General features: G+C 39.4%; 1 protein-coding gene across 1 annotated transcript; it reads right to left on the reverse strand.

Annotated features, from left to right (window-relative positions):
- LOC104087547 (peroxisomal nicotinamide adenine dinucleotide carrier) lies at positions 1–7,380 on the reverse strand. Its single transcript, XM_009592058.4, has 11 exons — positions 6,925–7,380; positions 6,716–6,793; positions 6,528–6,602; positions 4,688–4,818; positions 4,302–4,356; positions 2,367–2,468; positions 1,758–1,826; positions 1,583–1,690; positions 1,398–1,466; positions 800–854; positions 1–469 (listed from the first exon to the last, which is right to left on the reverse strand). The coding sequence occupies exons 1-11, from the start codon at positions 7,003–7,005 to the stop codon at positions 276–278; spliced, it is 1,017 nt and encodes a 338-aa protein (XP_009590353.1). The 5' UTR covers positions 7,006–7,380; the 3' UTR covers positions 1–275.
- Positions 7,381–13,381: the final 6,001 nt, after the last annotated feature.

The following is a 13,381-nucleotide window of genomic DNA, read 5'->3' on the forward strand; positions in this document are numbered from 1 at the left end:
TTTCTTCAAACAAAGGATCAAATAATCATAACGTTCCATTTTTTTTCAATTTGCTAGATAGCTCAATCCAAGTTCAAACAATTGAGAACATGACTAATGTGCTTATGAGGGAGACCGATGAATGGGCTTATTGCTGGAGAGCCAACGGTCAACCATTTTCCTTTTTCTTCTATTTCGAATGATTTTCTTTGCTATTACAATGTATGCGTCCTAATTCTTAGGTATCTGTGGTGAGGGAGTGCTGCAGCTGCCCAAGACTGCTATGCCGGAAAATTCTAGGGAGGCTTTGATCTGGCAGTACTAGCTGCACTTCCTGTTAGTAATAACCTAGCACCCCTGACAAGTTCCTCCTTGACCATGAATAGGACAGCAGCTGCTAGAACACTCTGTACGATTTTCGTGCCCATCCCCTTGTAAAATCCATAAAAGCCTTCATACCGTATCATCTTCATAATAGCATCCAGAGTACCTGAATGGCGTAAAAGCAAACATCAGAACCTACACTATACAAATGCCTGAAATGCTCATACGAAAATCCTAACACATATCAACTTCCCGGCGTGGCAGATTATAGCCACCATACAACAGCCAACAGAGGTCCACTTATAGATAATACTACAATAATTTATAATGAGGCTACATCTCTCTCGACTGTCATTTTTCTCAGATCATAGTAACTTAACGGATCTCTGAAGATTGAATTACTGCATTTCAGCATTCTGTTTTTATTGCTGAAGAAGTTACAAAATCTTTACAGTGACTTCTCTAATAGTAGTGCATTACAAATAGGTGCACTAACCTTTGTACTGATGTCTTTTATCCCCACCAATAACTTGCTTTGCCTGAAGTCTTGACTGCAACAACAACAACAACTAAGCGTCAGTCCCAAACAAGTTGGGAAAGTCTTGACTGCAAAGATAGAAAAATGACTTTTCATGCAGAAAAAAAATCTCAAATAATTGTTGGATAGTGGACCAAACTCTTTACAGAGTCCAAGCTTCTCTAAATTGGACATTGCTGCAACAATTTTTGAACAGTTCCAGCCAACAGTTTTAATGAACCAGAAAAGTGGAAGTAAGCGTTTGTATTATGATGACTGAGATTACTTGGGACCAAATAAACTTATAACTGAACATGATACAGTTAACAAAAACTGAAAGGCAGAAGAAAGCATTTACCCATGCCCCATTAAGCTTGTAGTTCAACGGTTTATTCTCAAAATTGACCATAAAGAGTGCAGTACGACATAACAAGAGAAGAATATGAATCTATGAATAATTTCTAGGGAAATTGTATGAGAAGAATATACGACATTTTAATCTAACCGATCATTGAGATTTCAAGAGAAGCGGGAAAGAGGGAAAGCCAAAGTTTCTCCAGAAAAAAACTTGTATTACCTTCACAACCAAAAGAGGATATGTTACAACTGTAGCCCCAAGCTTTGCCACAGCTCCAAGTAGAAATATCTAACCAAAATATACAAGTGCATGAGCTCCAGAAGATCTAGTTCAAAAGCGAAAACACCAGCCTGATAGACTAAATCACTAAACAGAAAAATGAAGAGTGAAGTACAAATATTTACCTCCAATGCAGTGACATCATTGGCGCCTTTATTGCTAGAGGCACGCCGTTTCCTAATCTTCTTCAAAAGGGTTTCATATAGCATAAATTGTATAGAAGGATTGCTTACCTGTATTTAGCAGTGAAAGGAATCAGCAACCACTGGTTACTACTAAATAGAGTCAATTGTCACATACCATGATTAACGTCGGAAAAACACCTTTCCAGAAACCCCAAATTCCAGCTTCACCATAGACTTCTTGAATCTGTGAAACAAAGTGCCTGTGAGAAATAGAGGCATAGTCTCCATAGTCTGAACCAAATCAATGGGAAGCATAAACAAAAATTCATGATTCCGTGTGATGAGCACAAACACTATGCTGACTGCTAATTGCTAAATGATCAGAGACGAACCACACAAAAAAGTTTGAGCATCATCAAAGATTTCCTTCATAAAAATCTGCAATGAAATTATCTATATCTTCTGTTCACTGAACCGACTGCATTTTTGAGAACGTTCTTGAGAAATTATCATTTCTCATTGCTATGTTGTCAGACAATTTAGTTACGAAAAGCAAGACAAGCTTTCAAGTGTCAACTAATCAATATTTCAAGCTTTAAGTCTTGAGAAATACAAAGATATTTTCATTAGAAAAATCATCTAGCATAGCTCGGCATCAGCTTATAATGACACTTGAAGTTAGTCAAGATAAAACACTGCATATCCTAAGGTCCAAGATTTCAAGGCATGCATTTTTCCATGAACCATAAATTACATCTTTTAATAAGAAGATAAATGTACATACAGCATTGGTAGTTCCAAAAGGAGGCGGTTCGACCACAGCAACGATTGCATCCTCTGATGCCGCAGGTTCAGGATGGCTACCTTTTGACTTTTTCATATGAGTCTGCACAACAGTTGCAAGGAACAAACAAAATATCTAAATTAGATCAATTTGTGCGAGGAAGTGGCAGGGTATGTTAAAAACATAACTAAAATTTCTACATGCTAAAGCTAAGTAAACTAGTTCTATTCATCAGATTCTTTATAAATGCCAGTTGCATTCACTACATGTCAAAGGAAATCATGTCAAAGGAAAAGGGATGTATATAAAGGCAATTGTTATGCGTCTAAAACAAGGTTAATTTCAACATTGAAGTTACTACAGTGTTATTGAAACTACAGAATCCACAACTCAGATAATGCTTCTTACACTTCCGTATTAAGCTTCTGTTAATATTATTCTGTATCTCAACACCAAAGAGGAATGGCTTCTTACACTTCTGTATTCCGATAGATTGAAGAAATGGTCCAACATATAATTAAGCTTCTGTTAATATTATTCCGTATCTCAACACCAAGGAGGAATGAGTAAAAACATTCCCCAGCTTAGATGAAAGCAGACAGTTAACGTACCAAGGTTGTTGTAGGAATTAAATCTCTTTCATAATTAACTCGCAACGCACCTAGGAAGAAAGAGTAAAGGAATTTCCCCAGCTTAAATCAAACCATTCAGCTAAAGAACCATTGTTGCAGGAATCACGTTTAGCTAGGTGGTACCGGAAACAGATCTCATGAGAATACGTTTAATGTACTATAAAGGTACTCCAACTTTAATACTGAAATTGCAGCTTCACAGGAAATAAAATAAGGACCTATAAAAATCTTGGTAAACAAGATCAGGGTAATCTGCAAATTAAACATAATCAACGACTGAAGTAGGAAAACTTTCAAGGACCTTGGTTGGGTGTAAGCCTTCCCACCAGAATTGCACTTGCAAGTATTCACTTTGTGAAGTAAAGGCTACCTCAGGCTTCTCTTTTTGCTTTTTTGTTTTGGGTATCTCAGCTACTTGGGCCGACCTTAGGTGACCGCCCCTCCAAAGTGCAATGGAGGCCACCAATCTAGGCCATGGGTCTTCATCATCACCCATGACCCCGTAGGGTCAAAACAATTACCTCATATTATAGAAATGTTTAAGAAAGGGGCACCCCAACTATACCCCTAAACTACAAGCTCGCACGTGACGGATGAAAAATCGTTGTTGCTTGCTGCTTGCAGGCTCGAAAATCTCTCTTTTGCCTCTCCTCCCTGACTCAAATTCTGATTGATTAGCTTCTCCCTTCACGCAAACACTTGGTTTGGCCCCTTATTGTGTTGCATTTTGTGAACCTCAATCCTACATACTCTTTGATAGACAATGAAGAAGAAACCTCTGTTTACTGTGGCTGAACCAAAACTGGTACAGCGCCTCTAAAGCCACATCAACTTCCTTGCAACTCTAAAGATTATATTATAACTACATCTGAATTTGCTGTCAGTAGCAGCAGCAACAGCAGTAGTAGCAGTAGCAGCAGCAGCAGCAGTAGGAGTAGCAGCAGCAGCAGTAGTAGTAGTAGTTGGAGCGGGATGGTCAATTTAAGGATTAATATAGCCGACCCCAACTTGCTTGGGATTGAAGCATAGTAGTTGTTGTATTCCTTAACATGCAGGATAAAGATCAGAGAGCAGTAGTAGTAGTTGGAGCGGGATGGTCATTTAAGGATTAATATAACCGACCCCAACTTACTTTGGATTGAAGCATAGTAGTTGTTGTATTCATTAACATTCAGGATAAAGATCAGAGAGCAACAATAACACCAATAAACATATTTCTGCACTATATTCACCAGAACATTTGAAGTAAATGCATCAATTTCATAACCAGGGCCAAAGGAACTAAAATATAACACAAGGGTACCTGCATGCGGGTAACGACAACCCATATGGGATTAGTCAGCAGAACATTAACACACCTGTAACATAGAAAAGTAAAGAAGTTCAATGGTAACTATCCACAAAGAAATCAGAAAAGTTTAACGGTAAACATGGGTGCTTTTACATTGGCCAGGGATAGGAAATGAAAAAAATTTGTGCAATCGTGATTCCATATTATACCAAAAGACAGAAACTTTTGATTCCTTTTTATAAGCAAAATGTAATGACGACAAGAAGAGCCAGAATGTAGTTGACTAGGATGCATGTTGGACTTTAGCAGGATCAGTCCACCGGGACAATTTAAGAAAGATATCAAGACTACAAAAAAAGGTAGACATAAAATTCTAATACGCCAGACAAGTAAATTACCCAGATAAAGCAGCCACCAGAAGTGAGGAGAACATTCCAACCGATCCATCACCAATTCCATTCTTCTTTCCTTCAAGCGCAGCAATTTCTGCTCGATTTCTGAATATTTGATAGAAGTAATAATATACGCCCTGACAAATTTACAGCAACATAAGTGAACAGAATTTTCATTACCAAACAACAAGCAGAGTGAGTTCATAAATTAATTATAGTTACAAAGAGAGCACCAAAGTATTCCAGCATTGGCCAGGAAAAACTAGGTGACTGTCTTCACTTCTCTAAGTTAACCATTTTGTTGCAGGAAATATGAGAACACTATCAAAGCAAACACGTCCATCTATGCATTTATGCTCTGACCCAGTTCAATATAACAGGGTCCACCATATTCTACAAGTGAAAATTTTGGAATGACAAAATACTGCAATGAAGATCCGTGAGACCGCACTATCGGGTTGGGGGTGAGGGATAGAAGAATAGTCATCAACCAAGAAGTCTATGGATTGCTCATTCAAAATCAACATCTAAACATCATCAATTTTACGGCAAACTTAAGAGGCCATGATAAATCTGGGAGCATTCACCATCCAAAAGGGAAAAAGTGTAAAATCTAGCAGACACCAATATTACAGAATAAGCTTTGTTGAGTTTTAGTTGCAAGATGCATGAGCTGTTAATCCAACCCAAACACACAGTTCAGTAAATTTATTTTCAATCAATAATGACATAGTGCAGTAATTTTTTATTTCATCAGTAATGACATAGTGCAGTACCTTTTTTCATCAGTAATAACATAATGCAGTATTATCATACAACTTTTTCATGTTAAGGTACCTCCAGCTCACAAACCAATGAGCAAGTGATTCTTTGGCCAAGTCAATCATTAATGCAGTATTATCATACATCAGTTTTAAGTGTTAACTAGACAAAGCATCATTGGTCTATGACGCCTACAAGTTATTAATGGTTTATAAGCAAACGTCCAATACAGTACTCCACTTACCGAGAGCCTAAAAGATAATTAGATTATTTTAAGTTTCAAAATCATTTCCGCTTTTGTTAGGACCCGTGCAATAAAGATGAGAAAGACAAAACAACTACCAGGTTAAAGGACTGCCAACTGCAGATAAGCTATCATATTCAGTATGCAAGATTGGCACAGTTCCCAAAGACAAGGGACTACATATGAATAATTAGAGCTGCTCCCTCCGGTGCTAATACCTACCCAATAATAAAAAGTACGGACCAAAGTCTAGTATTTTCAATCTCTCCAACTACTTTTTTTCATAGGTATTACTTCTGATTTCGAGAGTCAAACGAGTTGTTTTTTTACTGCAATTTTTTCATATGCCTTTAAAATATTTTAAATTATTAATTATTTTGACTTACAGTACTTTTTACATTGTTTCCAAATATGTAAATTTTATTTTAAAAAACTTAAAAAATTTGATGTTCAAATACGCAATCAAAATCAAGAAGAACAGAGGGAGTACTACTTAATATATTAATAGATTAAAATGGACTTGTTAGTTGTCAGATGACTTAACTGACCACCACTAATTTGGGATTGAGTAATGGTTAATGTACTGAGATCAATCCAATTCTCCGTTTAATATCTGATCATTCACATTTTGTATCTTCATTGATACAGAGAGCCAAAAGAGAAAGCAGATATTATCCCCCAAAAAAAATTACTTTAAGCCGTGGGAAAAGGAAACAAAGGGCATACCCGCAACAAACCGCCGAATATTCTGAATAAAGATAATTAAAGACAGAGAGCCCACACGGTGCACATTAGCAACTGGCCGAAAAAAGAGAGGGATTTAAGACAGAAAAGTCTTACCTGGGAAGCAGCGGTGCCCACTAGCGACGGAGCTAAGCCACCGTAAAGCCGATCCCATCCTTCTTGCCTTACAACCTACAGATCACGTAGACACGAAAATTGTGAAACTGAAAGCAAACAAAACTAGAACAACTGAAGTAGAATATTAATTATAATAGATCTCCTACAGAGGAAAGATAGGCAAGCACCTGATACATTTGCTCTATTGTCCCAAGCTTTTGCTTCTCCTTCTTCGAATTTCTGTCCGTTTGCTGCCGCGTATTCACCTAACATCATCCAAATTAAATAAGAAAAGAAAAACAGTTCTCTGATTTTGGGTAATTGAAAAAGGGAAAAAGTAGAAGAAATGAAGCTAAGAAAAGGGAAGAAAGGGTAGGGAGGAGTAATAAATAAATACGGTTTGGAGAGGATAGGTAATAAGTTGAGCGATGATGCCACCACCGGCACCGGCAAGCCCATTGATCAAAGCGTCCGACATCTCTTCCCTTAACAAACAATTTCAGGAAATAGTTAAAGAAAGCGAAGGGAAGAAAAGGGGGTGGTGGAGTTGTTAGGGGAAGCGCCGGGGAAGGGCCCCAGCGTTAAGGGGTTAGGGGGAAGACTATCTCTGACTTTGGATGTAGCGAAGAAAGAGTAATTGAACAGATCAGAGTGATGGCTCGTTCGCTATCATTTTATGCTGATGTTGTTGGGGGTGTTGGCGTTCCGTTTAAGAAAGAAGCAAGTGAAGTTTGTCACATTGGTGTGGGCTGGTTTTGGCCTTTGTAATGCTGCTGACTACCTGTTCGCTACTCTTCTTTCTATTTCATTCCCACTTTCTCGGTTTACTTCTTTTCCTTTCCTTTTTTTTCTTGCAGACAACGGGTCACTGGCACAATCCGATAAATAGCTTTGAGTACTAGCTTTAATGTTCGTGTTTCTAAATTTTTCATAGCTTCATTTGATATTTATTGATTTACGTGCGTAGTCCGTATTGCTTTTCGAAAAGCTTTTATGTAAAATTTTGAAGAAAATAAATTTTTTGACTTTAAATGAGGTTAGAGTTGACCACGGTTAACATTCTTGGTAAACGACCTCGAATCAGTATTTTAACTATTTCGGTAGGTTCGTATGATGTTTTTGGACACATACGTTTGGTTGGGGTCCCGGGTGACCCAAGTGCGTTTTGGCGCATTATATGAAAGATTGTGAAAATTGAGTTTTTAAGTTGAAATCTTGAATTTTGATGATCAATTCGTGATTTTTGATGTTATTTTGATGATTTGAACGAGCGAGCACATTTATATGATATTACTGCACTAGTGTGCATGTTCAGTTTGGAGCCCGAGAGGCTCTGGGGAGTTTTGGATGTGTACGGATGAGTTTGGAATAACTCAATATCAGTTGTTACTGGTGTCCAGTTGCACATCTCGCAATTGCGAGCCTCGCATTTGTGATGTTAGGCTCGCAAATGCGAAGTGGGAACTGGGTTGGGTTTCGCATTTGCGAACAATTGTTCACTTTTGCGATCTGGTCTGGGATCGCTTTTGTGGTCGTGGTGTCGCATTTGCGATACTGTATCAGGCTGAGCAGCTTCGCATTTGCGAAGTTTGGCTCGCATTTACGAGGGGGTGTCCTCGCAAATGCGAAGGTTATGTTGCATTTGCTACTTTTGTGTGTCTGAAGTACTGATCACATTTTTTCGCATTTGCAGACATCGCAATTACGAACAAGAGTTCGCAATTGCGATGCCTGCAGCTGGGTAAAATATGGGAAAGTCGAGACTTAGCTCATTTGACACTATTTTCAACCCTAAACATTCTATAGGTGATTTTTGAAGAGGATTTTCTTCCCAAATTCATTGGTAAGCACTTTTAACTAGTTTTCAATCAATTTCAATTACTTTTCCATGAATTTCATCATCAATCCATAAATTCCAAGGTAGAAACTAGGGATCTTAGGTAGAATTTAGGGATTTTATAAATATGAGATTTGAACCTCAACTTGAGGTCGGATTTCGAAACAAATTACATAACCAGACTCGAGGGTGAATGGGTAATCAGTTTTTGGTCCGAATCTCGGATCTCGACCAAACGGGTCCGGGGTTGAATTTTGTTGACTATTTAAAAAATGATCAATTTTGAACCCTTTTCATTCGTGGGTAGTTCCTAAAACTTATTTTTGATTGTTTTGATTGATAATTTGCTAGATTCGTTTGGTTGGGAGGCTTCTAAAGGCAAGGTCGTGGTTGATTGTTGAATTGATTCCGGAAGGACGTAAGTGTCGTGGTTAACCTTGACTTGAGGGAATTAGGACTAGACTGTTCTATTTGCTGCTTGATTTTATATGTGGGAACGGCGAATGTGCAAGGTAACGAGTGTACATACGTTGTCATGGGTTAAACATGCGGGGTGGGCTTTTAATTGTGCATTTTAATTATATCAAGCCTTTTTTTACTCTGTGCTACTATTCATATTATGCCTTCGTTGTTACTTGCCCTTATTTGTTAAATACATGTCTTCTTTGTTACATGCCCTTTTTCGCTACTTGTTCCGCACACTCATATTTTTACTTGTTTTTCGTTTTTACTTGTTCTATGCCTTTAATGCCTATCCGCCCTTACTTGCTTCTATTCTGCTCCATTTGTTATATTGGTTTGCCTTAGAGTATTTACTTGTTTTGGTTTCTTTCTCTTATGTTGAGAGCTATGCCATAGTTGTTTGTAGTATCGATATTGTTGTTTGGGATTGGGTTGCACGCTGCAATGGATATTGACATATTATTTTCTGGGATTGGGTTGCATGTCGCAATGTATATTGGTATTGTTGTTTGGGATCGGGTTGCACGCCGCAATAGATATTGATATATTATTGTTTGGGATCAGATTACACGCTGTAACAGTATTGGTATTGATATGATATGTGTGGATTGGGTTGCATGCCGCAACGAAGAAGATATATTATGACTGTTCTTGACTATTGGTTCCATATCCATGTTGCACTGTGAATTCGAGCATAGATGATATTCTGGGGGCCACCGTTATGTTATTTCTGTTCCGATTTTCATGTTAATTCTAGTTTCTCTATTATGTTATTGTTGTCACTTATATTCGTACAGATTTATAGTGAGTGCCTTGTTATAGCTTCGTCACTACTTCGTCGAGGTTAGGCTCGACACTTACAGAGTATATGGGGTCAGTTGTACTCATACTATACTTCTGCAGTTCTTATGCAGATCCCGGTGTTGGTCCTAGCGGCGCATAAATGAGATTGCTCGAATCTGACTCATTCAAGAGACTTGAGGTACAGCTGCACGACGTTCACAGTCCTTGAAGTCCCCTTCCCCTTTTATCCTATTTTATTATTTATCTAGTATTAGACAATTGTATTTTATTTCAGACCATATTTGTAGTATTCTAGTCGCTCATACACTTGTGACTCCGGATTTCTGGGAATAGTATAGGCTGTGTTACTTATGTAATTATCATATGTATTTCAGAGTATTCAGTTGTTAATTTTTATTATTCTGCTTTACATTGCTAAAATTGGTAAATTCATTAGCTAACGTTGGCTTACCTAGCAAGTGAATGTTAGACGCCATCACGGTCCCGTGATTGAGATTTCGGGTTGTGACAAGTTGGTATCAGAGCACTAGGTTTCCTAGGTCTTACGAGTCATGAGCAAGCTTAGTAGAGTCTAGAAGATCGGTACATAAACGTCTGTACTTATCTCCTAGAGGCTATAAGGCTTTAGGAAAACTTCACTTCTTTCTTTCTCTATCAAGAGCCTTTATCCTATCATTGGGCTTGACTCGCTCTATTCTTGTTCTCTCACAGATGATGAGAACACATCCACATCCACAACAGATCAAGAACTAGAGCCCCGGGTTGTAGCCACTACCAAGGGTAGGGGCCGGGGCCGAGGTAGGGCCAGAGGAAGGGGCAGAGCTCATCCTAGAGCATGCGCAGCAACACCTATTACAGAGCCTCAGATCGAGAAGGAGGAGGAGGTCCTTATTCAGACTGCGCTAGTTGGACTAGCTCTAGTCCTAGAAGGGTTCATTGCTACCAAGTGCTTCAGGACGCCCTAGTTCGCTTAGTCGGACTTATAGAGAGCGTGGCCCAATGTAAGGCCCCGAAATATTTTACCCAAACCCCAGGGTTTCGTGATGCCGAGGTAGACTTATGCATTGATGATTGTAGCGGTTCAAACTTTTTGAGTGGAAAAATGTGTTAGGGAGTTGAAGAATTTTTTTTGGAAGTGCAGGGTGTTTCTGCGGTACATTCTACGGTCGCAGAACTGATCTACGGGCCGCAGATCTGCCGCAGACTGAAGCAGAAATCTGGACAAATTTTTGGACCATTATGCGGTCTAGTATGCAGCCGCATAATCATTTCGTGGGCCGCACAACCCATCACAGATCCAACATGAAAATTTCCGGAGGGGAGTTCTGCGGCGCATTATACGACCACATAATTGGTTTGCGGACCGCAGACTGGTCGCAGAGTGAGGCAGAAATGCCCAGTTCTGGAGGGCCATTATGTGGACCGCAGATCTGTGTCGGGGCTTTATTTTTCTTTTCTTTTTTACCTGACCCTATTTTGATTAAAAGCCCTTGGGGCTCGTTTTGAAGGGAAAAAACCTTTCACTTTAGAGAGAAGAGGGGAGTGTTCTATAGAGAGAGAGAGGTAATCCCCAAGTGCTTTCTTCATCAACATCTTGTCCAAGCTTTAAAATTCAACAAGAAATCTCACAAGATTTTCATCCAAGAGGTAAGGTTCTAACTCTAGCCTTCAATTTCGAGTTTAGGTAGAAGATGAGTAATTGGGAGTATGATTCTTGGGTATGAGAGTTGTTTTTTATGCATGCATATAGCTATGGGGATGGTGGGGAGGTAATTGGACTAGTATGAGTAAACTCTTGGTATTGAATTAGTTGTGGAGTGAAGGAAATCTTGTGGAAGAACCTTGTAATAAAATTCACACACCTAGTGTTTGATGAAATGCTCAAATGAGCTGAAATCATGAATATCTTACTAAATTATGTTCAATTTTGCTATATCTCTAAATAGATCGAAGTTGCTAGGATTTTCGGAATAGTGTAGTGAATTAAGGAAAGCTCAAAGCGAGGTATGAAGGCTAAACTCTTCTTCTAGTATCGGAATTTCCGAATCCTTGTAAAATTCTATCAGGTGTAGTCGAACTTGAAACGCTATTGATATGGGGTATTCAAACTAGTAAAATTGATTCTCGGTTGGCATAACGTGTTAGAACCCTCGTGTGTTAATGATATTTTATTTTTGACTTAATTATGCTATACCCCTTTTGGGAAGAAGATCTTGTATGAAATCAATGTGATTAAACACTTATTTCCCACATGATGAAACCTTATGAACTTACACTTGCTAAGGCCAAAGGTGCCAAATGGTTGATTTAAAAGAGAACTCTTTTGTACAAACTATAATTGTTTTGGGAATCCGAAATATGGCATTGTGAATATACCTACACCCGCATACATTGGAGTGAGGCGGAGGGGCTGATTTATGTAAAGTTATGGTATTGTGAATACACCTCTACCCGCATACATCTGGGTGAGGCGGCAGGGCCGCTTTGTGTAGAGTTTGTGGCATTGTGAATACACCTCCACCCGCATACATTGGTGTGAGGCGGCAGGGTCGCTTTGTGTAGAGTTTCTGGTATTGTGATTGGACCTTCACCCGCATATGTTGGGGTGAGGCGGCATGACCGCTTTGTGTAAAGGTAGTTATAGAGGATCCCCGACTTATGAATTTATAAATGTTGTTGAAATCTCTTAATAAATTTACTATGGCTTTAACTGCTAACAAAGCCTTTTATTGTTACTATGATTCATCATATTCATGTTATATTTCCAAGTCCTTGCATAGGTGTTTGGTTTTCGTACTAAGGCTATTCGATATGTACTAATGTCCCTTTTACCGGGGGCGCTGCATCGTTAATGGATGCAGGTGGTTCCATAGCAGGTGGTATTGATCAGTGATAGCAGCGCACCCTCTCCTCAACAGGCTTGGTGAGGTCCACTTCATTTCGGGGTCTTGTATCTCTTGTTCCATGTACATAGTGTTTTGAGGCATAGCCGGGGCCTTGTTGCCGGCACTATCGTAACACTCTTTTGTTTCTGTTAGAGGCTCCGTAGACATAATGTGGGTTGTATCTTGTTTTGGGAAGGTTGAACTAAACTTGTTGTAATTGTATCATCTGTCTCACTTTAACTACGAATGTATAGTATATTATTTTGGGGACTTGTTAATGACGTAACTAATGGAAGTAAACTGGTGTTATTCATATGACCTCTTAATATTTGATTAATGATATAAATGTATCTTCTCTTTATTCATGGGCGAGTTGGATAGAAGGTATTGCACATGCTTGCTCGGCCGGGGTATCTCGGTTGAGTGTCGGTTACGCCCCCCGAGGTCGGGGCATGACACCCAAGTCGGTGTGTTGCCTATGGCACCAGCTGTCTCTTAGGTTGGGGGAGGATCCGGACACCCGCTACTCATACTTAAAATCAGATGGCTCACATATATCAGACTCCGACAGTTCTGCCAGTTGAGCAGTTCAGCCTGTTATTGCTACACAGTCCGATGAGGGACCCGCGATGTCGTCCGAGGGGCTGAAGAGGTTGGACAAGTTCACCAAGTTGTTTCCTATTCCCATTGGTGGTACCCCTTCTGAGGATACCTAGGAGTTCTTAGACCGTTACCATGAGGTCTTGTGGAACATGGATATAGTGGAGTCCAATGGAGTTGACTTCGCAGTGTTTCAGATGCATGGCTCCGCCAAGAGGTGGTGGTAGGAGTATGTTCGAGGCAGACCAACAGGTTTACCTCCTCTC

Source organism: Nicotiana tomentosiformis, chromosome 3, assembly GCF_000390325.3.
Source record: "Nicotiana tomentosiformis chromosome 3, ASM39032v3, whole genome shotgun sequence".
Classification (NCBI taxonomy): domain Eukaryota; kingdom Viridiplantae; phylum Streptophyta; class Magnoliopsida; order Solanales; family Solanaceae; genus Nicotiana; species Nicotiana tomentosiformis.